A 26372-nucleotide genomic window follows, 5' to 3' on the forward strand; every position below is an offset into this window, starting at 1 on the left:
CAATAATGCCCAAGTCATAAAGAAAAGAGGTTGAAATAGTCCCATTAGATCTGGTTGCTGAGAGCCTGTCCAGTTTCAGTTCTAGACTGAAAAGGTGGTGTTTGGTTATTACAATACCTTTGGGTTCAGCCAACTTCCCAGGCAAAAATTCCAGGCTTTTCCAGCACTGAGGCTGCCAGTGAAGGACTGGTGTGACTGCCTTGCTGAAAGTGACAGCCAACAGCAATGCAGAAATGAGCATCAGTTCAGCACAGCTTGACCAGAATATTTACATTTTATTAAATCTTTACAATCAGCAGTTATAATCAAGTACACAATTATGTACACGGATTATGTACATTTTAGCCCAGACTTTTACATCACAGTACATAGTTGCCCTTAGAAATATTGGGTACATTTATCACCAGAGAGTAAAACCCAACAATAGTGTTACAGCACCTGTTATTAGACATCTTCCATAAGAAAATATACGGCTGTAAATTGGTCTGGCTAAAAAAAAAAAAACAAACCAAAAATTTTATAAAATCTGAACATACAATTTTCATTCACAGAATGGTTTGTTTTCTATGTTCTGACTGATGCCTGTTGCATAAGATGTCCTGTTTTTCACCTCTCAACACACACTCATTGGTGCCTACTCAGGGACACTGGCAGGAGGAGGAGAACCAGAGCTGGGCTCATTCTCAAAGTTCATTAAGAAACAATAAATGTAAACAATTAAGAAGATTCCTCTAAGATCAAATGAGAAATTAATTGGCTGATCTGAATTGCATGGCATGGAATAAGTGCTAGTTGCAGCTGTGATTCCTGAATTCTTCAGTTTTCAATACCATACAAAGAAATTCACAATGCTATACACTAAGGGTGATTCCTGATTAATGATGAGCAATATTCCATATGCAGGGAGCAGACTTCCAAACATTTGGGAAGAACACTCTCTCCCCTTTCCAAAAGGGTTCTTCTTTTTGATGAATACATTCTTTTTGCTTTTTAAGATGATAGTAACAGAAAACTGAATTCTTTTTAGAATGATATGAACAGGTTAAACCAAAGCCTATGTCCTCATAAGGAGAAACAAAGTGAAAATAACCTGAATAAAACTGTCCCCCCAATTTAATCCTCTTTCCCAAAAGGTCAACCTTGCCTGATTCAGTTCTGTAAACAAAGCTATGGCTCTTGTGATGGTTTCAAAGGTGAAGCAGAACTAAATGAAACAAAAACCACTTCAAAATTAAGGAGGCAACAGTAATCTGAGGTAGGCCACCACCAAAATGCTGCCCCTAAATCCATATGGAGTTCTGGGATCCCTGAAAGGTAATGCCTGCTGCTCTAGTAACAGGTGGAGAAAGCAGTTACTAAAAATGAGCTGGTGATGGCAAGGAAAGTTAACCTTTTAATAAAATTTGACATCTACACCTAAATTTGCAAGTAAAAAAAAAAGAAAACCTTTAGCTGCTATTTTGAGATAGTAATGACCAGAGGCCTCTAGGATATAAAAATAACTCTATTTCCACCAAAAGAGCTACCAAGAAGGAAGATGATGTCCATGTCAAAAAGCATGGGAACAAAGATGCTCCTTTTGTGGCACTGAGCACTGACAGATCAATGGAATTCTCTGAGTGAAAACGTTTGATCTGCACCTCATGGTTTGATCCTGCACTTGGCCATGTCCTGGCACTCCCAGGGCTCCAAGGAACCAAGGACACTTACAAGGCTCCCATGGTCAAATGCCTTCTATGAACTCATGTAACAAAACCCATAAATAAAAACATTCCCAACTGAAAACCCCAGCTGCTTCAAGTCCAAGCCTCCAGACAGTTACTTGTGCAAAGGAATGACAACTCCATTTAAGAGCTAATTTCTTTCAAAGGACACTTATTCACTATTTCTCCTCAAATTCCCTCCTACCCTGGTGATTTAAAGTTCTGGATGATATTTAGATGGACTGCCATGCTCTCAAAAGGTGCCTGTGCATTCTGAGACTTTTGAAAGCAAGTGTGGCTGAGTACATGGACCCAACATGCCTGGGATTGCCCTGCTCACTGTACAGAGTATAAATACAGAGTATGGCTGTGCTAATTAACAGTTGCATATTCAGCACGTGTCATTTCACCAGCTAAATCAAAGGTGCAGTCCAGAGTGGGGCTTCCTGTTTATTTACTCCATTGCAATGATGAACATAAACCTGCATTTTTTAGCCTGGTGCAGCATATAGGCAGTGTTCATTTTGTCTTTAATATAAAACCATTTTTTGAACCACAAGTCACTAAAAGCAGTTTATATAAATCAAGTTAATTAGTTTTTGGCAGTTTCTTTGGACACAGTCAAAATGCCTCTATGTTTGTTTAAACTTCCCCATTTCTACTTAAATATAATGTGGATAACAAATTTGGACTCCCACTTACCTGAAACAAACTCCAGAGCCTGGGATAACACCCCTGGACTCTGAACTATCAACCCATCAGCCAGAATTGTTGCTCTTCCTCACTGGCCCTGGCCTCCCTGCCTGAAACACCACACACACAAGTTGGATATAAAAAGAACATGGAGTCAAGCTGTTGGAAGTCAAACTTGTAGAAAAAGGTTTTGCTACAGCTGATGGAGCTGTGTCCTTTTAGAGACTGTTCCAGATTTTGGGGCTGACTGGAGTTCTTCCACCTGGGAGGCCAAGGGAAACACCTGGGACTCAACACCTGCCTTGTGTGCTTCCCTCAGCCTCCAGCAGGACCGTCCCACACCTTTCCCCAGTGGCCCCATGGCTGGCCCAGCCTCCCTGGCAGGACCTGCTCACACTCTGCCTTTGGTTTGTACAATTCCTGCAGCTGCAAGCAGAGCAGGAGGGGAACTCCCAGCTCCCCTTGTGGTTCCTCGCGGCAAGGGGTGCAAGGAGTGATGAGCAGCACTGTGATATGTCAGACAAAACCAGACTGCTTCCAGCTGTGCAAACACCTGGAAACAATTCCCCTGCTGCTGTAAGGAAGGCTTTCAGCTGGGGAGGGGTGGGTGCCCCATCAAGAACCATTCCATGGTGTGTCACCCCACCCTGCTCAACTGCTTCCCAGAGCCCCAGGAGTCCCCTCAGAGCCTGGAAGGCAGGAGTCAGGCTCGTCCCTACCTGGGGCACAGCACCAGCCACGGGGCCACCCAAATGCTTTGATTGCACGTTCCCATTTTTAAACAGGAAAAATTAAAACATACAAAGAGCCTGTGCTGGAATTCTGTGTTGTTTTCCAGGTGACACCTGGTTGCTCATCCCAATACTGAATATGTTTTCTTGGATATCAGGGCCTCACTTCTACCCAAAGAGGTCTCCATTTGTTTATTAACAAATAAGTTATTATTACAAGTCATAGCTCATCCTTTTCCATCATTTCAAATGCTTCTATATCTTCATTCCAGTCTGCTAATATGGATTCCATAGGCTGGACTTTACTATCCCAGTGAGCTTTGGAAGTGGCCTCTGTCTGGGTGTTTTGTTCCTGAGGCTGGCTGTCCCCTGGTGTGCATGCTGGCTCTGGAGCACTGGCCTCTGCAGGTCCAGAGGTGTGGGGATCCTCCTCTGCCATGGAAACACTGGCACTGGCTGTGCTGGCAGGAGACAAAGGATCAGGGTCACCAACAGCAGAGCTCTCTCCTCCTCCTTCGGGCTCCTCACTGACTGCTCCAGCATCCTGAGAGTCTGAAGGAGCTTCCTCGGAATTTGGTTTGTGTGCATCACTTTCAGATGATTTCTGGTCCATATTCTCCATTTCCAAGTCTTTGAAAGGGAAGGAAAAAAGAAAAAAAGAAAGTTAAAACAACCGTAGGAATGCAACGTTTTAGTACGTATTTCAAAATCAAGGTCACTTCCCTTGGCCTTATTTCTTGAAGGAAGAGCAGACTTTCCAGTGATATGAAACTTTAATGGTACTGAAGAATATAATTTACAGAGGGACAGGAGGGAAGCCTTTTAAACACGTTTTAAAGGAGGGCAAACAATACATTGAGGCTCATTATGGTTCCTCAAACTTCAGGAGTGACTTGTGGGTCAGTGCCAGTTACCCTCCTTCAGCCTTAAGCAAATATCCACTGCGTGCACTGAACTTTAATGCTGGATTTTAAAGCACTCCCAGATCCACCAGGATCCCACATCTGAGCACTTGGGAGCTGGACAGAGTTTCCTGAGTTTGCTGAACTGTGCATTTGAGAGAGCCAAAGCCAGAGCCTCCCCAATCAAAGCAAGGAACACACGTCTCCCACGTCCCAGCTCAGCTCCCAACAACTGCCCAATTTAGTCATGCACATTTCCCTGGGTCTGATGTTTATGGCTATAAGTAGGACACTGATATTTCAGGATTTTTAGGGAATTTAACTGCACATGCCACTGCTGACATGGGATACTTACTGCTATCAATAATGTAGTTTGGAATCATTTTACCTTTAAAGATTGTTGCTGGGATTCCAAACGGAAGCACGAGGAGGGGGAAGAAGCAGATATGGATTACAAACTCTCAAAGGCAGAGCTATCCTGTATTCAGCATTTTGTCAGAGCACTTAGCACAGTTATAAACAGGAGGGATTTGTACATTAGGAAGAAACACGACAAGATTTTGGCATATCCCCTTTGCAAACAGGCTGATTTTCTAGATACTTGTTCTTACCTACTCTGCCTGGACACAGCAGTGCTACAAGGAAGGCTTACAAGAGGAAAATCTGGAATTTTCCGCTGCATTCAAACATTTCAACTGGGAATGTATTAGCTTGCAATTTTCTTGCATTATACAAGAACACCCACGGAACATCTGAGGTCAGCAGCCTTATTTCTCATGTTTACCACTTCTCCTTAGATAGGCAAAATAGTTCCAGCACTTGTCTCTCTCCTTTTGGGTCCCAGGAATGTCACTGGGGATCTTGCGGAGGGAGGGATGCTCACAATGTAGGACACTGGAAACATGCTGTTCCTGATGCTGCTTCAAAGCAGCTGATGACAAAAAGGGTTCAAAAGGAATCCAAAAGGCTGGAGTTTCTCATAAGCCAAAGTGACATTTAGGAACAGCATTTCTGGATGTTACCTTGTGGGGGGAGTGGATATCAATGATATCTCTCAGAATTTTTTTTTTTTTAAATAAAAAACTAATTCCAGTGTCAAACAGAAAACCACAGCACCTCTGGGCTGCAGTGCAAATCATTCCTGTCCATTTTGCACTGTGCCACAGCACAGAGGGGAGCTAGATTTACATAAATCACCTCAAACCTTACCTCTGTCTTTTGCTTTATCAGAAAGGAGCACCTCCACAGCCTCATACTCCCGGATGGCATCCAGGATGATGTTCCCTTCCTTGTTGAAGAGGAAGAGCATGGGAATGGTGATGTCATCTGTGTTCTTGCCATCCCCAGCCATTTGGAAGAGAGGGGCTGTGTCACTGCTGCTGCCCTCGTTGTCATCTAGGCAGAGTACCAAGGGAAGGGCAAATTTCCTGTTAGATCAGCTGAACTTGGAACAGCCTCCCCTGCCCAGTCACTTCACAGCAAACCCCAACCTGGCGTGTTTGCCTCCACTTTTCATTTCTATCCCCATTCTACCTCAGCAGTTGGTACTGACAACACCCTGCAATCCTTTAAGTAACAACTTTTAGTCTGCAAAAACACTGACAACCCCTCATCCCAATTTGTGTCTGCACAGAACCTGACAAACCCCAAATATCTCTTCATCTTCTGAAAGCACAATTGCTGTGCTTTCTCAGCTTAAAGCTTGTCAGCTTCCCTGTATCTTCAAATCTGTAAAATTAGGTTACAATTACACAAATTAAGAACTTGGAATTATATTTACCAATGACAATGCCTCCTATTGCTCCAGCTTTCTGAATGTTTCGTGCCTTTTCAGCAAACATGCACTGGCCTCTCTGCATCAAAGCAATTTTCTCTTTCACTGCCTCAGGATTAGTGATCTCTGAGCATCCATTATATGGCTTAATGGTTGCAACAAATCCTCTTGTCTGTTTGGAGAAAACAAAAATAAAGAGAGAATTAGAGCACTGTGGTCATGCTTGTGAAAGATTCCCGTGTATTTTTGTTCCTTCAGTCATTCTACTGCATTTAGTGTTGTCTTGTGTCAGTGCAGACAACCTGTGCCCTGAAACTGGAGCTCTAGAAGCAAAGAGTGATTGAATGAAAGCCTAATTCTCATCATCACTGTGGTTTGTCTACACCTGGGAAGTGCTGTCTCTGGAAATTTTTCTCCTGTGAACTGCTAGTCTGGAACTCCTCTTTGGGGCTGCAACATGGGTTTTCCTACTGCTTCCCATGGGGACCCCTGCCTCTGTGGATTGCTCTCTTCCTCTACACAGAGCCTTCTAGAAAAGCTCTCCTTAGAACAACTTGCTCTAACTCTAAAAAGCTTCTGCCAGCTCCTGGCTGACATGGGAGGAAAACTTCTCCTAAATCACCATCTCCTTAGCTGTGCACTGCAGACTGGATGAGCTTGATTTGCAACTCATGCTGTGCATGTGTTTTAAATCCTAAAGCATGGCTGATGACTCAGGAGCAGAGCACAGACAGATAAGCCACTCACCCCACAACTGTAACCCCTGTCTTTGTCACCACTGGGCCTGTCATTTTAAGCCCTGTAATTAACTGATCACCTGGAGGATCAGCTGGATGCCCTCAAACAACAGCAGTACTGTAAAGCTGAAGCTTGTGCAACAGAGAAAGGAACAGACACACCCACATCTCACATACCCCTGCTTTGTGTTTGGACAAGTCCATCCCAAACTGTGCTGGCCCAGCAGTCAAGACTACCCTGCCAAAGAAGGGATGGGAAACAATCTGGACAGCACGAGGAGGGAGCTGCTGCTCCTTCTGCTGCTGGCTGGAGAGCTCAATCATTTCCTGCATGAACCGTAAGCCATCCTCAGCATCCAGGGAGCTTGCTGCCTGCAGAGAAAAGAATCAATAAACAATTTTATCTTAAACGTTTGAGGAATTTGGGGGAAAAGAAACTCAAGTTGTGTTTGCCTGGACCACTGCTACAAAGGCTTTAACACACAGGGTAGTTGCTCACTTCCACTCAAGCATCATTTCACAAAAGGTTTAGCACCTGCACCACCCAGGAAATTGAAAATATACAAATATATAGACCTCATAAAGAGCTGGAAGTATCTCACACTGAAAGCAGTGTTTTCAGCCAAGATGCTGTTGGCTACATCACTTCAACCTGAGCAGCCTCTACTTAATTTAGTGGAAGATTAGTTAAAAGTGTTGCTGAGGCAAAATATTAACAAGCATCAGCCTGCTAAATCTAGCTACAATATCCAGCTCATGCGCCTCCTTCCCCAGGGTGGCTGTCCCTCCTGAAGCTCCAGGTGTGAAGTATCATTGCTGGGAGGACTTTGCTGAGAGCTCTAGAAAATAAAACCCTGCTGGGTCATCTTACTTGCACTGCGTGCTGCACTAGTTGTACTCGTCCATCTTTCAGATGGATCAAACTGACTCCCATCTTCTTCAGGATCTCCAGGTGCTCAGGATTACTGGCCATGAAGTCTCTGGCTCTCAACGGTGGTTTTGGTCCACTTCCCAAACTCTCCTCTCTGCCAAAAGACATCAGAGATCAAAGCTTTAAAAATCAGATTATCCTTGAAACAGAACTCTAGTGTTCTAGAGTTCTCTGCCATCACAAGATTGGAATTCTTGGTACACTGAGTGCAAGCTTCAGTGGAATGCAACTTCTCAATCAAGTTATCTTTTTTATCAAGTTGTCTTTATATAAGCAATAATTTTATAGTGCAAAACCTCCCTCCCAAGTATTGATAACAAAACTGCCATATACTTTCTCTCATTTGTAAATAGTCTGCATTATTGAAACACTGACCAAACCCAGTTTGCCCCATACAGTTCCAACTCAGTTTTATTTATGAAATACAAATATAGAAGAGGTGGTGAGGAGGACAAACTTCCTCAGCCTTAACACTGCCCTGAATTCCTCCAAATGGGTGCAGTTATGTGTGGCAGCATCATTTCCTTACTACAAAGAAGACTTTCAGAATTGTTCAGGAAACTGCAGAAATCATTTTACAAATCAGAGAGACACACTTCCTGCAATACTCCAAGTGTTAGCTGCAGCCAAGGTATGCAGCCCATTCACCTCCTTTTGCTTTGAAAGACTTGCTAATTCCACCTGGAAACAAACTAAGTTTTGCTGAGAGAAATCCAAAGCGATTTTTCCTGCGGCCAGGAATCATCCCTTTGGCCCATCCCAAAAGGAATGCCAGCTCCAGCACACCTCATGGCTCTCCTTCCCTGCAGAGCAGAGCCTGTTCCACTTAGTCCTGAGCTAACAAAGAGAGGAAAGATCCATCTTACGCCCTGGAAATGCCCCGGGGACAGCTCTTATCCACCACGTTCTTCAGAGGCTCGCGGATGCTCTGGGCAAACATGGGGTCATTTGGGAAGAGGATCTGGGTGTTTGGACAGGTCCAGTCAAAGTTGCTGTCGTCCAGCTCTGTGTACTCTGTGCTCTAAAAGCAATTTGCAGGTTATAATAAATAATAATAATAATAATATATTATTAATAATAATAATATAATAAACAAAATGCAGGTTATGTTTTTACATAAAGAACATCAAAAGATAGTCCTAACTTAAGTCATCTGTGCTCTGGGGACATGTAGCAGCTGAGTGCAATGGGGGGGAGCCAGTGCACTGCAACCCCTTGGACACATGAATACAACACTCATGCTAATTTGTAATTTACTAAATTTATATATAGTTTCTAGATTTTTTTTTTTTTTTAAAAACAGCTAATCCTCTGCTGGTAGACAGTACTTGTCAAGTCTGCTCATGACAAAACCAGTGCCCTGTATTTTATGTGCTGGACAAGTAAAGGGAGTAGTTCTGGTTTCACCTAATATTGGCTTTACAGTGAGTAACCAGCTGCAGGTTTTAGGTCATTCTTACTAAAAATGTCACATCTTTTCATGTGAACAAAAGATTCTCCTCCTCAGGAGCCACACAGACTTGCAAGTCTGGATGAGCAAGGATGAATCTCTATATAATTCAAACAATTTCTATTTTCAGGAAAGATGGCAGAGTGAACATCTGCACAAATTGCAGGTTTGTAACATGTGAAACCATGTGGAACATGTCTGGTGGTCTGGAGCCACATTTAGCATGTCCTTAACTTAGCAAATAACTGGCTATAGATAACTGGCAAGCTCATTGCATAACCCATAAAAATTAATGTAGTATTTATCTACCTAAAAAGACTCACCCCTCCTGTTTGTAACATATTGGCCAAGGAAAAATCAAGTATTTAAAGGCTCCCTAAAACCCAAGACCTAAAGGGCTGTTCCTAAGACATGACCTTCCTTGTTTATGAGAGCAAATACAAACAGGATGTTGGGTTGATAGTACCAAGTATCTCTCTCACAGTTTGTTTAAATAGCACTGTATTTATGTTAAAAATCATTTACACATTCCATCTGTTCAGATAAAATTCCATAAAAGAGGAACACCCAATGTCACAGCCTTTCAGCCACCTGACACCATTTTCAATGGGTTTTGCTTACTTGGATTATGCCCATTTGCAGCTTTGACTCAAAGAGCTTAAAAAACTGCATTTGAGCAATTTATTCTATCCTCTCTAGTGGCTTTTCATTAACATTTGCAGTTCTCAAAAGAACAAACCAAGTTAGGCCAGCACTTAGAACAGCACCAGCTGTGGGAACCCTGCCTGTCTCTAAGGTATTAAATTCTTATATTGGGAACAAAAGTTACTTAAAATGCTCCATCAGACCCTTCAGAAAACTTCTTGCTTAGTTCAGAAACCAGCCTGTTTCCAAAACCCAAAGAGGAAATATAAGTTCTCAGGGAAGGAACACTTCAGAGAGGATGTGGAATTTCCACCCTGAAGGAACATTTAACACCAAACCTATGACCCATTAAAACATAACCAGTGTCTGACATTAAGATGAAATAACTGAAAATTTGTCACTGCTTAATGCTAAAGTCCATCAAACAGTGATTTTTCCAGGATATATGGCTTGACACACAATATAAGCCTTTTCCTCTGATCCAGGCATTATTCTAAAACTCTTAGAAAATGTTAAAAATAGAAGCACAAATAAGGGAATTGGTATCCTTGATGTCTCAGGGATCATTTTCTCTTTCTCTTCTTCCTTTTTCTTATTGCCCACAGACAAATTATGTCACCTTGTTGACCACAAAATCAAAAAAAATGAGGACTTATGATGCTTCATGGCACAGCTGTATCACTCCAGGTTATTTTGGAAGGTTAAGTAATTTATAAACCCACAACTGTTCTCATATTTATGCAATAGGTGCCTACTGCATGGACTAAAGTGATTAAACATCCCTAATCTGTCTGTAGCTCTGTATCTTGTCAAATTAATTCCACAGCTGTCTCAAAAAACCTTTCAAAATTTGTTCACAAGAACAAACAAGAAAATCTTAGGTTTTAGAAAAAAATAATAAAAAATAAAGATGGGGACAAAAATATCCTACTGTTTTATCTTCCAATTTATACAGAAGTGGGGAATGATTTTTTAAAAATCCTGCTAATAATTCCTATCTTTTATCTCAAGGTTCAGCAGTGCAGAACCCACTCTTGTGGCTGCACTGTTAATATGAAATAGTGCCTATTAAACAACGTGTTCAAACTGCTGCACTTCCTGAAACTATGATCTTTCCTGATTTTATTTCCATTTCCCCTCAAAAAAAGGAAGTGTATCACTGAAACTGATTTAGACTGGAGCTGTTACATACTGTATTTTTTTTAGAGATGGTTTGGTTTGTAGTGGAGAGCCAGAGTGGCAACAGATGAGCTTCTGTGGTGAAGATATAGTCTTCAATGTCAAAAATCATGTCCTCCTTATCAGCAAACAGCAGGTACAGATATTTAAACATCTCAGCCAGAAAGAATGAGTCCATCCTATGGAGAAAAAAGGTATGTCCTTTAGGGAGAGCTCATTTCTAGAACATCAGTAGAATAAATATTCCTAGTTCTCCATCTCTGAAGACTTCATGACTATTAGTGCTGGACATAATTCCATTAGCATTCCTTCTGCTTGGAAGAAGCTGTGTTTGGAGGGAAATGATTCAGCACATTCAGTACAAAACAGCATTAGAGAAAAAAACCAAATAAACATCCTGACAAACGTATAGATTTGAAGTATATTTAGCTTGAAAGTAACTCATCTATTGCTCTCAGACAAATGAAAGGTTATTAAACTGAAAATATTCTTCTAGAGCACCCTATAACTCTACTGAAACACTGCACAGATTATTTCAATGCGTTAACAGTTCAATGCAATTACAAACAAGTAATTTAAGGCTTGGTTATCAGACTGATGACAGACACCTTCTCAAATCTTAATTCAATTACACAGGGAAATTTGATTTTTTCTGTATTTTTATATTTTAAAAAGTAATTGTACAAACTTTACCTGTCTTCATGACTTCCTGTACGAACATCCTTCATTGCAGCAAACCCACAGGGAACTCTGGCATACTTGTTCAAGTTTTCAATGAGGGTTTTTCCTACTTCTAGGTAGTAAGGGTCTCCTGTAGCCTATGAAATAAAACAAAAAAAAAATTTTAGAACCACTACATCTTGTTTATATCTTAAACTGGCTCCAGAGGATAAGTTAAGCTGGAGATATGCTACTCAATTCTGTATTGAAATAAAACAGCAACAAAACTCTAGGTGCAAGAAAAAGTGCTCAAAGGTCAGAGGAGTGCATGTGACTGTACCTTATACAAGAAGTAGGTGCTTTCAGCAAATTCAGGCCTCAGAGGATGCTGAGCCCAGTGAACTCTGAAGTCTGTTGTGAATGCCTGAGGATGAAAAAGAACAGACAAAAATAAAATAAATGCAGGAATACAAACCAAACACAGGTTTACTTGAACTCTGTGTTAACTGTATAACCAGCCTAGCTTTGCTAAACACCATTTTGCAAACATACCTACCACCTGACACCTCCAGTGCAGTCAAGTGTCACTGCACACTGACAGATGGTTAAGCAGCTGTTTCTAAATTAATACCACAGGCTAGAAGTCAGATATCTAAAAATTTCCTACTCTATCTATTCACTCTTAACGTGCACTGGGAAAAGCCATTTCTGTCATATATTCACTACTATTTCACACTAAGATTTAAACCAAGTCTTTGCTTAGGGGATGGTCTGTTGGCTTAAATACAGCTACCTGCCCTTTTAAAGTTTCCTTCATAAGTACAAAACACAAAAAAATCAACCAAAAACCCATAAAGAGCCAAATTGCACCATTTTAAAAGCCCACAAAAAATTAATTCCAGTGCTTAGCATTCTTTGCTCTCAATAACCACACTAGGTGAATGTGATGTTAATTAAAATGTTCTCTAACAGAAATAAGCTTACACTGGAGGAAAGTCAGAATTAAACCCAGAGTCAGAACATTTCAAATATAATCTGAGTCATCACAGATTAAAGACACACACTTCAGCAGGTAAACAAGCTTTTCTGTGCACAATGGACTGGCTCAAAGACTTGCAGCATCTGCAGTAAGTTTGTGCGCTGACTTTCAAAGTCATTATACAAAATTTCACAACATCCTCTCAGCTGTCAGACCTGCAGAACTGCAAATCACATAAGAATGCTGTGGAAATGAAGCTCTGATTTTAATAACATATATACCTGCTGGCTTTTCAAATGGGCATCTGCAACTGCTCAAACTGAGGTAAGAATCAGTTTACACAATCAAAAATACAAATTTTTGATTTACAAAATCAAAAAACTACTACTTTACCTCTGGAAGGAAGTTATGCTTTTTTATAACCTGGTACAGCATCTCATGTGTTTCAATAGCAGGTCTAATATCACCCTTCAACACCTAAAATTAAATAATAAAAACATCACTGATTCACCAAGCATAGGACTAATACTCAAGGTTAAAAACACTCATGGTGTGTTCATGTAAAGCTACAGAGCAGTCACTACATATTGCAATTATTAATCCCTATCAGTGTAAGTCACAGCTACTCCTTAAGAGTTTTTTAAGCAAAATCATTGAACTCATTAAAATTATTGCCCATGTAGAACAAGGACTTCTGACATTTACAGAGAACTGGGGTGAAAGTGTCATTTAGTTGATCTCAAAGATGTCAATGGCACACAAAGTAGAAAACCAGTTACTAGCACAAAGGCAGCTTAATTGGAGTATTTTCATGACTAGGAGTGAAGGAAGCAAATTACAGGAACATACTTGTCCTGATACTCAACACAGCCAGAAAAGAACATTAACTTGCATCATGGCACTGAAGTGACTGGAAGACTAAATACAGAAATCATGGAATCAGAAAGGTTTAGGTTGGAAGGGACCTTAAAGCCCATCCAGTGCCACCCCTGCCATTGGCAGGGACACCTTCCACTGTCCCAGGTTGATCCAAGCCCTGTCCAGCCTGGCCTTGGACACTCCCAGGGATGTTCCCTCAGTATTTCTGAAAATCAAATTACTACACTTGACTTGAAAATCATATATCCAAGCCAGTTAATAATTTCTTTGTTATTAAAACCAACTCTACCTGGGTTTTACACCTTACCTGCAATCCAGGGAAGAAAGCAAGCAGAGAATCCATCCACGTCCGAGCATTTAGCATTGGTTTGTGAATATGAACATCAAGGAGAAGAGGTGGCTGGCTGATGTATCTCATTATGGCATCATAGTGCTGCCAAACACCAGGAAAAGCAGGAGTTTGTATCAATTCATTCCCCAAAAGAGAGACAGATCACCAGACTGGCATTGTATTTGAACGGAAAAGCCAGTACTACATCCCCAATCACTACTACATTTGGCAGTGCCTCTAATCTTTAGTTTTGCAAACAAAAACCAAGTGTAGTAAATACTGAAAAGCTCCACAGTATTACACTTGCAAAGCTTACCACATTTCCAAGGAATACACATACACAAAAGTACACCCAGCAGCCACGTGATTAACCAGGAATATCACAGTTAAGGCACATTTGTTTTGGCTGAATTTTAAAGCACACTCTAAAGAAAGCTGAAATGGCTTTCTCTGAACAACAGAATTCCAAAGCATATGGATCTCAGGAGGAAAAGAAGGTTAAAAAACCCACACAAAGCAGCTAGACTGCATGGCTCAGAAGAACTTCTAAACCCACTTAGGTCACTTGCCATGTTGCTGACTTCCAATCCTAAACTTTGTTTTCAGAAGGTGCAATACTGAGCACATGAGCCAAACTGACAGTAAACACTTAACAGATGTAGCTCAAGGAAAATGTAACACTTAGGACCATGAAATCATCATTACACCTAAAGTATTACAACTTTAACTACAGAATTATTCACTTCTAATAAAAAAATCATGCTATATGATATAAAATCATTTTATGATTTAAGATGTTTTTCATGGATATTGCTATTTTCAAAATAAATAATGCTTTTATGAAAGAATTATGATGCTAACCAAGTTGCTCAGTAATTTATGAATTTTATAAAAAACCTAAGTGTGGTTTTCAGCTTGTATACTTAAATGTATCCTGGACATGAAGATCTGCAGTGCAAAGCAAGATCCACGCTTTGATTTTTTGTTGCTCCAGGACAGAATGAAATTGTACAATGGTTTGGAAGAAGAGAAGAAGAGGCCCTTGTGTTCTTTTACAGAAGCATTTGCTGTATTGGCTTGGAAATACAGCTTCTCCCATGCTGGGAACATGGATAAAGGCCTAGTAGGTCCTGATTTTTACTGGATGGGGTTAAAATAACTGCTCAGGTGACAGCTAATCACCCAAGATTAGCAAAAACCCCCAGTAAAAAGAGCTGGCACTAAACACAGCAGAAGTCACAGAAATTCTACTAAAGATCCCTTCTCAGGCTAACAGCTGACAACACAATTACTCTGAAATTTGTATTGCAGAAGGCACAAACCTGAGCAAGGTGTTAACTTACCGTGTTAAATCTTTCCAGGAAACTGTCATCTCCCAGCAAGACATAGGCTTTTAATAAATATTCATAGTATGAATCTATTCCTGCTCCAACTCCACTATCTAGGAACAGGTGAAAATAAAAAGGAGGGTTTACTTTATGTAGCAATATGGGTATTTTCCACATTTTCCCACTCTGATTTTAAAGGCTCTTCCAGTGAAAGGAAAAGCCTCCTTTCACTGGGATTAAGGCACAGATGGAAGCAGAGACACAATACTGTGTGTCTGTGCCAAAGGCTTTGCACTATCAATGCACATAATAACACGGACAGACATGCATTGAAGACACTTATTTCACACGACATCACTTCTCCCATCCTATTTATATTTTTCCCATGTATTTATAGCAAAGTCTCTGAAAATTCATCCCAAGGCACTTCCCTCTTGGTGTTGAAGAGGATCAGGGAACACTTTGCCGTGAATAAAACCACTTTCTCTACCAGAGAGGGCTTTGGGGCAGCACGTTCCTCCACTGCCTATCCCACTGACATCTTTCAGTAGTCCAGGTAAGCTGGGGGCTGGTGAGGCCCCCCTGGCTGTGGCTCAGCCCCACCTTTGCAGACCCAGTCTCCAGTGTGGATGTTAATGGTGACCCCCACTAAGTTGCTGCTGCGCTGCCTCTTCTCCCAGATAAAGGGAACACTTTGCCATGAACAAAACCACTTTCTCTACCAGAGAGGGCTTTGCTGTCTCAGATCAGAGCCAGGCTTTGGGGCATCATGTACCTCCACTACCTATCCCACTAATAACTTTCAAGAGTCCAGGTAAGCTGGGGGTTGGTGAGATCCCCCCTGGCTGTGGCTCAGCCCCACCTTTGCGGACCCAGTCCCCAGTGTGGATGTTGATGGTGACCCCCACTAAGTTGCTGCTGCGCTGCCTCTTCTCCCAGATAAAATCCAGCGCCTTCCGGGCATACTCCTGCAACAACAGCAACAACAACAGGGAATTAGGGAAACACAGACACTCAACTCTCTGATTCTTCTGGCTATTTCAATTAAGATGCTAGGAAAGGAATAGGATGTTTCATGTCTAACAATTTCAGAACTCCTTCTGATCTTCAGAATATTTATTTTGTTTACTTCTGTATTGCTCTAACTACTTTCAACCAAATTTATTTCCTGTGATTAAAAAAATTATTTTAAAAAATCAAACCTTAAAAGAAAGCCCACAAACACCACAATCTCAACATATAGAAATGTTTTTGTGCAGCACAACTAAGACATCCATATCATGAACTCAGAATTGCTTTTCCAAAATTACAAACTGTAAACACTAAGACAAAAAATAAGTTATCATGGAAAGCAAACCTCAAATATAGATGTTCCTGTGAATCTGCTTAAAGCTGCAAACTCAAGGATCAAGGTACCAGCACAAGCTGTACACGTATCAGTTTCTGTTCCTGTTCGTGCTTCTGGATGTCTTACACCAAATTTTAAGTTAACCTAGAGAAAAACAGAGATTAACATATTTATTTTTCCTAGCTGAAAGAGTTTACATTCCTATGATTGTACAGCAAGTATATAATCTATGCTCTTTCTAAAGACAAGAAAAAACAGATCTCTTTGGTTTTGCTCTGCCAACTTAGACATGCACAGAGAACTATCCACAAATATCCAAAATCTCAACCCTCCCAAACAAGAACCTGTTGCCTGGTTCACTAGACATTTGAATAAGAGAATACACTCTAAAAATCTAATCTGAGCAATTTTTTTAGCAACAAATCAGGAACTCAGAACATCACAAGTGCTCCTGGAAATTTAGTTTTGTAAATATCTCACTACTCCTGGCTCTTAGAGTACCTGGAATTTATCAGCTTTTGATTTTCTGGCCACTTAATAAATACAGAAATGAGTCTGGAAACAGATATAAAATCAAAACAACAGAAGTCATGATTACAGTATAATCCAGCATTACAGAAACAGAACTTACTCTTGGGTAAGGGAGACCACTAGTGGTGTTAAAAGCAGGTAAAAGCTTGTAGCCCAGTTCCTTGGCCATGTGCAGGAGTTCACCATTGTACCACTGCATATATTCACCTTTTTCCTTCAGCATAATTGCCACTGAGTGCCCACCTAGGAGACCTCTAAACACAAGAGAAATCATCCACATCTCAAAAGGTATGTTCATCTGAACAGCAAGGACAACTCTCTACAATTAGCTGACATGTACATAACTGTGACCCAAGTTTTTAGACTGCTGATCTAATTCCCATTATAATCAAGGTTAGCTACCAGGATTTTGGAAGCAATTCTTCTTGTTTATCATTGGATTCAAAAATTCATCAATATTAGACAGGAATAGCAACCAAGACCTCCAAAATGGCATATAATAACTTAAAATTACATACTCTGATCCAGTATTGAGCCCCAGAGGTCCCTTCAAAGCTGAAATAATCTATGACCCCAGGTATCAAAATGTGGTAAATCAAGTATTGAACATTTGCAAGCCTGTTTCTCTAAAGCAAGCCCCCTGCTCCCTCAGCATGCTCATGGGGCTCTAAATCAGCAAAGCTGTGCCTGCAGCAGTGAGATGGGGCAGCTTGATCCAGTACCACTGCAGCAAGTCCTGCCTTGCATTTTAAAACCACTCTCTGACAAAGGCACAACTATTTCAAACAGATGGGATAGCACAGAAAGGTGTCTTAAAGACACACTGCCTAAAATCCACATTTTAGGAGCTTTGAAAACAAAAGTTACTCACCCAAGGACTCTTATGTTGGTTTCAAAGACAGACACAACTATGTCATTATCTAAATTAACATCCTTTATTACTTTTTTTACAGCCTCTTCAAACTCTTTGGTTTTATTTAACACCTGGAATACAACAGTGAGCAGGTGTTCAGTACCAGTATAGCTAATGCAGTCACAGTGTATTTGCATACAGGATATTTCAGTGCACACAAAGTTACCCAAGAAACATGAACATACAGTTTAAACCAGAAATACATCAGCAGTTATTAAGAGGTGCCCACCACTAACTGAACCTCTTGCTCTAGACTGTAAGTGACAGCAAACTCTTTTGTGTTAAGTTAGGGCCAAAAAAAAGCAATATAAAAAATATCAATGAAATGTGAAGGAACTGCTGTAGTCATTACAGCCAACTCCAAACTCCATTCTCACAGCACTTCAGAGTTCCCACAAGCAACAGTCACCTCCAGTCATGAAAAAGAAATCTAAAAATAAGTCTGAACATCAGAAGACAATCTCTTTTGTTTTATCAAATCTTATCAACAGATTAAGCTTACCACAAGAGTGTCCAAGGTATCAATTAAGGTCAGTGAAAACCTATGAAAGAAAATTTAAAGCAGATTTACTATAGGTCTGTATGTGTAGGAATTAAGTGATTTTTAATAGTAACTGATACCAGGGAAGAAACTAAATTCTCACAGACCACCAGCTGCAAAACAATCAGCTGTACTCAACATGTTTAATATCAAAACCTCTTTCTAAGTTTTCCCCCTTTGCTAGCAACCAGAATAGGAGCTGACAAAGAAGTTATGATTACAGATACATTTATTTACTGCAAAGCTTTCTAACTTCTGGTAAGCAAATTTAATTTTTATTTCTTGTCTCCAGTCAAATCTATTAAGAAACCCAGCATAAAAGTTTAAGTCGTTTTCCAACATCTGTTTCACTTGTTTTGTTTTTTTTTAAAAAAAGGGAAAAACGTTGAGATCAAAAGCCATTCCAAGCGAAATTTCTCATACCAGAAACTGTTCCAACACTAGCAAGTGGCAGGCTTAAAATAAAGAACTACTTTATTTATTCTAAAATAAAGAACTATTTTAGCAGTGTCCAAGGCCAGGCTGGACAAGGCTTGGATCAACCTGGGCTAGTGGAAGGTGTCCCTGCCCATGGCATTGGATGGCTTTAAGGGCTCTTCCAACCCAAACCAGGCTGGGATTCTGTGATTATTCCATGAAGAGAGAACATCAAGTCAGCTCCACAGTGTTTGAAACAAGAAGATCCTAATGAGGATCAGAGGTTTTCTCCAGGGCTGTTCCAGTGCATCCCAAGCTGAGGAAGCCTTTCCCCATCCCAGGAATTATATCTATAATTGTATCTTAAATATATCTAATTCCAACAACTGCTCCTATGCTAAGACACACCCACAACACAGAATAGAATTTACAGAACATGATGGTGTTAAAACTGAACACTTTGGAACAGTTAAAATTGCCTACTGAGGAGCACACACCAAGAATTTCAATAAGAGCCCAATGTTTGAAACCTTGTAGGCAACATGTGACAACCAAAATTCCAATTGAGTGTTCTTATATTATAATTCTCTTGAATTTGTAAAGGTATAAAAAAGCATTCACAAAATGCCCTTACAGGAGACAGAGGTTAATTAATGACTGTGCACAACTGCCTAACAAATTCACAACTTTTTCTGTACAAGAGGAGGGAAATGATGCATTTCACATCTATATGGAAGGCTCCCAAGTTCTCCAGGGAAACAGAACTGACCCAGCTGCCTCACCCTGTCATTCTGTGATTGCACAGACTGGCAGAGAACACAACTGATAAGGCAGCTGGCAAGAAAAAGGATTAGATAAGAAATCTGCTACATAATAATGTAACTAATTGTAAGGTACAGAATAAAGCCTGTATATAGAAAAAGAATAAATACATAAAATAATTTAATGCATCTAAGGGTACATGGTAGCTGGGAAGGTATTTTTACTCAAATGGGCTAGAAGGTATTTTTACTCATATGCTAGTATGTTACTTTTAAAAAAGGTCATTAAAAAGAATGGATTGAAAATACATTTTCATTACACTTTTCATATGCTGTGTCTCTGGATACTTCCAAGGCAGCAGGATTATATGGAAATCTCTAGACTAAAAAATATTTGTACATAATAAAACATAGCCAAAATAACATGCTCAATATCCTACAGACAATTAGTAGCAATATTTAAGAGAAGGATTTCAGCTTTGATTAACACTATTGTGTTCAGAGACATTAAACAGTGCTATTAAAAAAAATCAGCTATTTGTTATTAAAGAATTTGATCTATAAACTGCACATATTCAAAGGTATCAATTACAACTGCATTTAGAGTAGGTCAATTTTGCCTTTGATTATTCCATTTAACATGGAAAAAAACAGTCCTTAAATCTACATTTTGCTAGCCAAAGGATCAGTATTTTGTACTACCAGCTCCCTTGAAAGAAAGAGTAGAAAACATTTCCATGTCTAAAATAATGTTTTATACTTCAGCAAAGGCCTCAGGCTATCATACACATGATAATCATTTGACTGCTTGTTTTCAGAAAACTTTCTACTTAAAAAAAGCACTTTAAATATCACTTATTAGGGCAGCATCATGGATAAGAGTTTATTGTTCTGTTCAGCACAACATTAACCCTTATAACCTGTACTACTAACACCAAAAATGTCAGACCACATTTGGAAGGTTTTCCTATGGAAAATACTTGGAGAATGATTTAAAAAAATTATTTTTGGATCTCATTCACTGGTCAATTATTTTCTTCTAATTAAGGTACAATTTCACAGGAGTTAACTTCATAATAATAACAACACAAGTGTAAGTTAAGTTAATAATAATAAAAACACTTCTTTCAAGTGTAAGGTAACCTCGTAATAATAAAAACTCTTCTTCCAAGTGTAAGTTTCTGGCCAAATCAACTGAACAAACAAGTTTTATGGGCTGCCAATTGTACTTCTATTCCTAGATGTTTACAGTGACCATTTCAGACACTAACTTTCCCAAGGCATCATCCACATCCCCTCGACTTGGCTCCTGACCCCGCACTCGTCCACGACAAGTTAAAGGCATGAGTTCATCAGCTGGATACGCATGCTCCTGTTGGGAACAAAACAGGGGAATCAGTTACAGTGCTCACTGCCACCCTTGGGAGCCTGTAAAAGGAATCCTCATCATGCTGCTCTTCAGAAAACCTGCATGGCCATCACAGAGCCCTGCAGGTGGGAAGGGACCTCCAAAGTTCATCTTGTCCAAGCCCTCTGCTGGAGCAGGGCCACCCAGACCCAGCTGCCCTGTACCATGTCCAGGTAACTCCTGAGCATCTGCAAGGAGGAGACTCCCTGGCCTCTCTGGGCACCCTGTGCCAGTACCTGGTCAACTCCACAGAGAAAAAGTGTTTCCTCCTGTTCAGAGAGAACCTCCCATGGTTCAGTTTATGCCCATTTCCTCTGAGCACTCCTGAGAAGAGCCTGGCTCTGTCTTCTTGACAGCCTCCCCTGTTAAACTCCCTGGAGTTTTCCATTCTCCAGGCTGAACAGCTCCAGCTCTCTCCCTTGTTAAACTCCCTGGAGCTTTCACTTCTCCAGGTTGAACAGCACCAGTTCTCTTCCCTGTAAATTCCCTGGAGCTTTCCCTTCTCCAGGCTGAACAGCCCCAGCTCCCTCAGCCTTTCTTTACAGGGAAGATGCTCCAGCCTCTCCATCACCTTGATGGCCTTCACTGGACTCTGCACAATGAACTCACCTGGCTGAGGGTGACAGTGACAGGTAAGAGAACTCAGAAATTCAAACAAAACATTGATGAATTACTACACAAGACATAAAAGATGACATTCACCAAAAAAAAAAAACTAACAAGACTGAGCCTTTTACAAATATAAAAAATATAAGACTGACATCAGACAATGAATCTTAAATAGATCTAATTCAAATGAAGATGAAATTGCCTCCTTTAGAAGCTTAAAACAAGTGGTTTGGGATAGAGCTTTTCTCTTGATTTCAGCAGGAAACTGGCTGCTGTACTGAGGTCTCCAGTTTGACTTCTAGTGGAGAACTAACATGTGGCAGGAGAAAAAACTTCAATTGCTGCACTGAAACTGCAAGTAAACACATGCAAAATCTTTCCAAATATATGGTACAAAAATAATCTGTATTCAAGCATGAAATAAAAATAAAAAAGGAACATTCCTCTATAAATAAACAGCTCTTACAGCAACTTCTTTTGAAACTGATGGTTTGTTTCTCTGTATACCATCCTCCTGAGTGTTTTGGTCCTTGCTCAAGTCTTTGTTCTCCTCAAGTTTAACTACAAAAGGCAGAATCTAGATCATTTTAATACAGCTTAGATGTTTCTGAATACCTCTGCAAAGTATTCAGAAAAACAGATTAAAGAAGTACACAACAAAAACAATGTCAAAACTGAGATCTCTGGCTTAAATTTTGGATAAGAGAAGTGATAAAAGTCTGGAAAAATAAACTTTTAGCTTTACAAATAAAGAACTTGAAGCATTTTGAAAAATAAAAGTTCACTTATTCTCTGCCTGCAGCAGAGAATAAGAAGCTATTGCATTGAGTTATTTCCCAGCTTGTCACTGGCCTCAAGTGACTGACATGTCATTTTCACATGTTCTGACAGCCAAGAAGAAAAATATCCCCATTATTACAAATGTAGTCCAAGGACTGAAAAAATCCAGCAGCTTTTTCTAAGCTTCTGTTAACAACTTAAAAAAAAAAAAAAGGCAAGGGAATTTCCCTCGCAATCAAACGTGAATTTTCAGTCTTCTAAATACATATGTCTAAAATATGTATTAATAGAAACAGAAAATCAAAACTTTTCAGCTGGCTGTTTCAAAAACACCTGCAAAAACACTTCATTCTCCTGTTACCAGAATCAAGTCTGATACTCTAATCTTTTCTTCAGCTTTAAACAAGCAAGTCACATTTCTCTGTTTGTTTAGTGCTCCAGCATACGTGGCAAATAAATATCCTTTTGGCTTCAAAGTTTCCAGGATAGCTGAAGTTTTCTCTCTCCTTCAAACAGAATTTTGTTGCTTCAGATGTGGCAAGACCCCTACCAGTTGCCAATTTATCACACAATGAACAGTAGAAGCACAGATCCTTGTAATATTTTGTCCAATTTTGCCAAACATGTAAGTTTTCCATTGAGAAAATCCAAGCCAAGTGTTTTTCATGGAACCAGATTACAAAAATTACGAGTAAAAAGCCTTGATGTTTACCTGCTAAAGGTTTCAAAAGTACAGAGCTTAAGTTAAAAGGAGAAACTGCACCCCTTTGAAAATCCTCTTGGCTTGACTGTCCACTCTACAGTCCTGTATCTCTCCCATGCTGTATAAAGTTTTAACTCCTGAGAGTTTAAGTTTTAATTACATATTAAAGTTTAACCCATAACACAGAACCTGGGACATGTGGCAAGTTCTGCAAGGAAACAGCAGTTTGGGCTGCAGGAACTGATGCAACTTCAAGAGGGGTTTCTGTAACAGCCACAAAGAATGTGCAAGAATGTTCACATGAAGCCAGTAAGAATTAATCTTTTATATTTATCTTAGCCACATCCAACACTTTCTCCTCAGAAGTGTATTACTTATAGAATATTTGAAAGTAATTTTTACTTGAGGAAGTGCACTCCAAGTAACCATTTATTGTTAAGCTTTTGTAATCAGAGCCAGACCAGGGTGTGTGGGATGGCTCAGAGATGCAGAACAGGAGGATACCCGCACAGGAATCACAAGTCAGAGCAAAAGAAACCACAGCCAGCATGGCCCATGGTCATGTGACAGTTACACCCTGGGCACAGCCTGGAATGCATGCCCGGATATGGCACCAGATTCCCTTTCTCTTCTACAAACAGTTTGTAGAAGAACGCCCAAACTGCATCTGACATGGCTTACCACTGAAGAAATATTAAATGTCATTTTTACCTACAAAATAAGAAAGATCAGCTTGTGGTCTCCAGAGTCTAACACCCATAGACAGCTCTCCCAAACTTCCTTTTCCTGGAGTTTCAAACCAAATGCTTTACTGTTGATAGCCTGACATGAGATGAACTGGTTTGGGAAAAGTCAGGCATGGGTTAGGAGTTACCACAAGCAATTCTTAGTTACCACTCTAAAAGCCATCACAACCTTCCTGAAAGTAACACTTGTGGTCTTTTTAAAGGCTTTACAGGTGCTGTAATTAATTTTAGCTCTGTTTTCACCCCTCCTTCCCAGATATTTCTATAGAATATCATGTACTGTAGGTTGCTTTCTCCCTAGGTCAGCAACAACTCCTCTGAAAAAAACTAAGCAAGTACTTGACTTACCATATAATTGCTATATGCATGATCAAACATCTCAAGCACTTGATTTCTAAAAAGGAAAAAAGAAAAAGCATTAGTGGTCTGTCTCCCAGTGGCCTTTAATATACCACCTTACATGCATCACACTTTAATATCTGAATGTCAGGCACAGGTCCTCTGCTAACATAGTCCACTCAAGTAAATGAAATACAGAATAATAATTTTTCTTGATTCAGCTACTCTTGTCCACTCCAGAAAGGAAAGACTCTTTCTTCACCTAACACGAAATTATTTGGGGATCTCTTGGCAAGCAAACACTTAAGAAAACCCTTACGTTTGTTTCATATGTTTGAAAGGGCAGAAATGCTTCTACACATAGAAACTCCCAAAAAAACCCACATTGTTTTTTTAAGACATGGCACTACTTCTGATCATTCCTAACAGTTTCACTAAGGAGCCTTGCAAGGAAAAAAGGATGCTAATTTCTACCATCAACATAATTCACAATCTCTGCTGATAAGACAGAACATAAAGGAGCCAGGAACACCACAATTATATTGTAAATATCCAATTTAGTTCAATGACTTGGAAATTCAAGAAGTAGTTTTAACTCATCAAGTGCATTAAGGCATGACAAGAGCAGAGGATGGTGCTTTTCCCAGGTGCCTCTCAGGTTGCAGCAGGCAAAAAACCCCAGATAAACACACAGAGCTGCTGGGTGGTGCAGCACACAGACAACTGCTTAAAACTTACACTTACAGGCAAACACAAACCACAGCAGGACATGGTCTGCACATGCCTGGGGCATCAGATGATATTTTAAGTGCAATGCAAAAATTTTAAAACAAATTGGGGAATGAAATTTCAACTCCTTGTGTAGCCCTCATGAAGAAAACATATAAAAGATTGCACACACAAATTACCCAGAGAATCTATGATGGAAAACCCCAGTAATTGTAAACACTGGAGTTAAATATCAACTTATACCTGACAGCTGGACTTGATGATCTTGGAGGCCTTTTCCAACCTTAACAACTGTGTGAGTATCCACACCGCTTCTCCAGCAGACTTTTTGTATTATTGTTCTGTACAACTGATCACTGGATGGGAAGACGACGATGAAACTGCCCCCAGAAATACTAACACAAAATACCCTTGATTGCAAATTTGTTTTAAAAATTCCCACTCCATGCAGGAAAATGTATTTCCACATATGTTGTATATTTACTCTTCAACTAAAAACTACAATAAAGTAATCAGCCTCTTACACGTACGTGCACGGGGACCGGAGCAGTTTAGCTTACATACAGGAACTGGGCAGAACACACGTAAACATTTACCTTTTTTACGACTCCCGCACTCTCCCAGAGGCACGGCCATAATTACACCAACCGAGCGGGGATTTACACTCACCTTTGCTCACTTTCACCCCCAGCCCCTTTTCAGCAAGCCCTGGCTGAAGCCTCCAAGGCGAGCTCCAAGTTCCCAGAGCACACGGCTCGATCCCTGAGCGGAGCAGGGGCCGCGTGTGCCCCGCAGCCGGCGGGGCTGGCCCGGACACCGCCACGCTCCGGCACACGCAGCCCCAGCACGGCCGGGCACCGACACCGCGCGGCCCCCGGAGCGTTCGGGGGCAGACGGACGGACAGACAGGGGACGCCGTCCCGAAGCTCTGCAGTCACCCAGCCCATCCCCGCCCCGGGGGCAGCGCACACGCCGGCCTGGCCCGCCGTCCGTCCCTCCCTCCGTCCGTCCCTGCGCTCACCCCAGCCGGCGCTTCTCCTCCCTGCTCATGGCCCCGGCGCCCGGGGCGGCCGCCAGCACGGAGGAGGCGGAGAGCAGGCCAAGGGCCAGGAGCTTCCAGGGCCTCCTCCAGCGGGGCCCCCGCTCCCCGGCGCGGCAGCCCGGAGCTGCGCTGAGGGCCATGGCGGCCGGCCGGGTGCCCGCTAGTCCCGCTGCGGGCCCATCGCCGCTCCCGCGGCTCCCGGGGCAGGAAGGGCCCGGCCCGGCCCCTCCGCGCGCGCCCGCGGGGGCGTAGCCAAGGAAACGGCCTCGCGCCGCCGCCGCTTCCGGCACCGCCCCCCCTCCAGCGCGCGCCTCCGGGCCAATGGGGGAGCGCGGAGCGCGGGTCACGTGAGCCGCGGGCAGGGAACGCGTAACGAGAGGGTCGACGTGGACAAAGGGTGGGGAACCACAGCTCCCAGCGTGCCCCGCGCTCCGACAGCACACAGCTCCCGGCGTGCCCCGCGCGCCGCGGCTCCGGACGGAAGGGGCCGAGCAGAGCAGCTCATGGTGGGCAGGGACGTAATCAGAGCCCCGTCCAGCCTGGCCCTGCACACTCCCACGGATGGGGCAGCCACGGCTTCTGT

General features: G+C 41.4%; 1 protein-coding gene across 3 annotated transcripts; it reads right to left on the bottom strand.

Annotated features, from left to right (window-relative positions):
- Positions 1–254: 254 nt before the first annotated feature.
- On the bottom strand, positions 255–26017 carry EDEM3 (ER degradation enhancing alpha-mannosidase like protein 3). 3 transcript variants are annotated; one of them, XM_030953475.1, is made up of 21 exons: positions 25769–26017; positions 24028–24073; positions 20705–20805; positions 18217–18256; positions 17673–17785; positions 16902–17055; positions 16280–16414; positions 15785–15890; positions 14938–15035; positions 13571–13696; positions 12778–12861; positions 11746–11829; positions 11439–11563; positions 10759–10924; positions 8338–8492; positions 7412–7565; positions 6718–6912; positions 5810–5975; positions 5239–5424; positions 4418–4432; positions 255–3757 (listed from the first exon to the last, which is right to left on the bottom strand). In XM_030953475.1, the coding sequence occupies exons 1-21, from the start codon at positions 25927–25929 to the stop codon at positions 3348–3350; spliced, it is 2820 nt and encodes a 939-aa protein (XP_030809335.1). In that variant the 5' UTR covers positions 25930–26017; the 3' UTR covers positions 255–3347. The 3 variants fall into 3 exon arrangements, with proteins under 3 accessions (XP_030809335.1, XP_030809334.1, XP_030809336.1); XM_030953474.1 differs by having other exon boundaries at positions 4385–4432; XM_030953476.1 differs by lacking the exon at positions 4418–4432.
- Between the last annotated feature and the right edge of the window lie 355 nt (positions 26018–26372).

The sequence above is a fragment of the Camarhynchus parvulus genome, chromosome 8 (assembly GCF_901933205.1).
Source record: "Camarhynchus parvulus chromosome 8, STF_HiC, whole genome shotgun sequence".
NCBI classification, from domain to species: Eukaryota; Metazoa; Chordata; class Aves; order Passeriformes; family Thraupidae; genus Camarhynchus; species Camarhynchus parvulus.

Bases quoted from the DNA above. Each gene is read 5' to 3' on its own strand.
- EDEM3 (XM_030953474.1), bottom strand. From the start codon at position 25,929: ATGGCCCTCAGCGCAGCTCCGGGCTGCCGCGCCGGGGAGCGGGGGCCC. The intron at 20,806-24,027 runs GTAAGTCAAGTA...TGTTCCCAACAG, and splicing joins ATGCATATAGCAATTATATG to GAGCATGCGTATCCAGCTGA. The intron at 15,036-15,784 runs GTGGGGCTGAGC...ACCTGTTCCTAG, and splicing joins TGGGGACTGGGTCCGCAAAG to ATAGTGGAGTTGGAGCAGGA.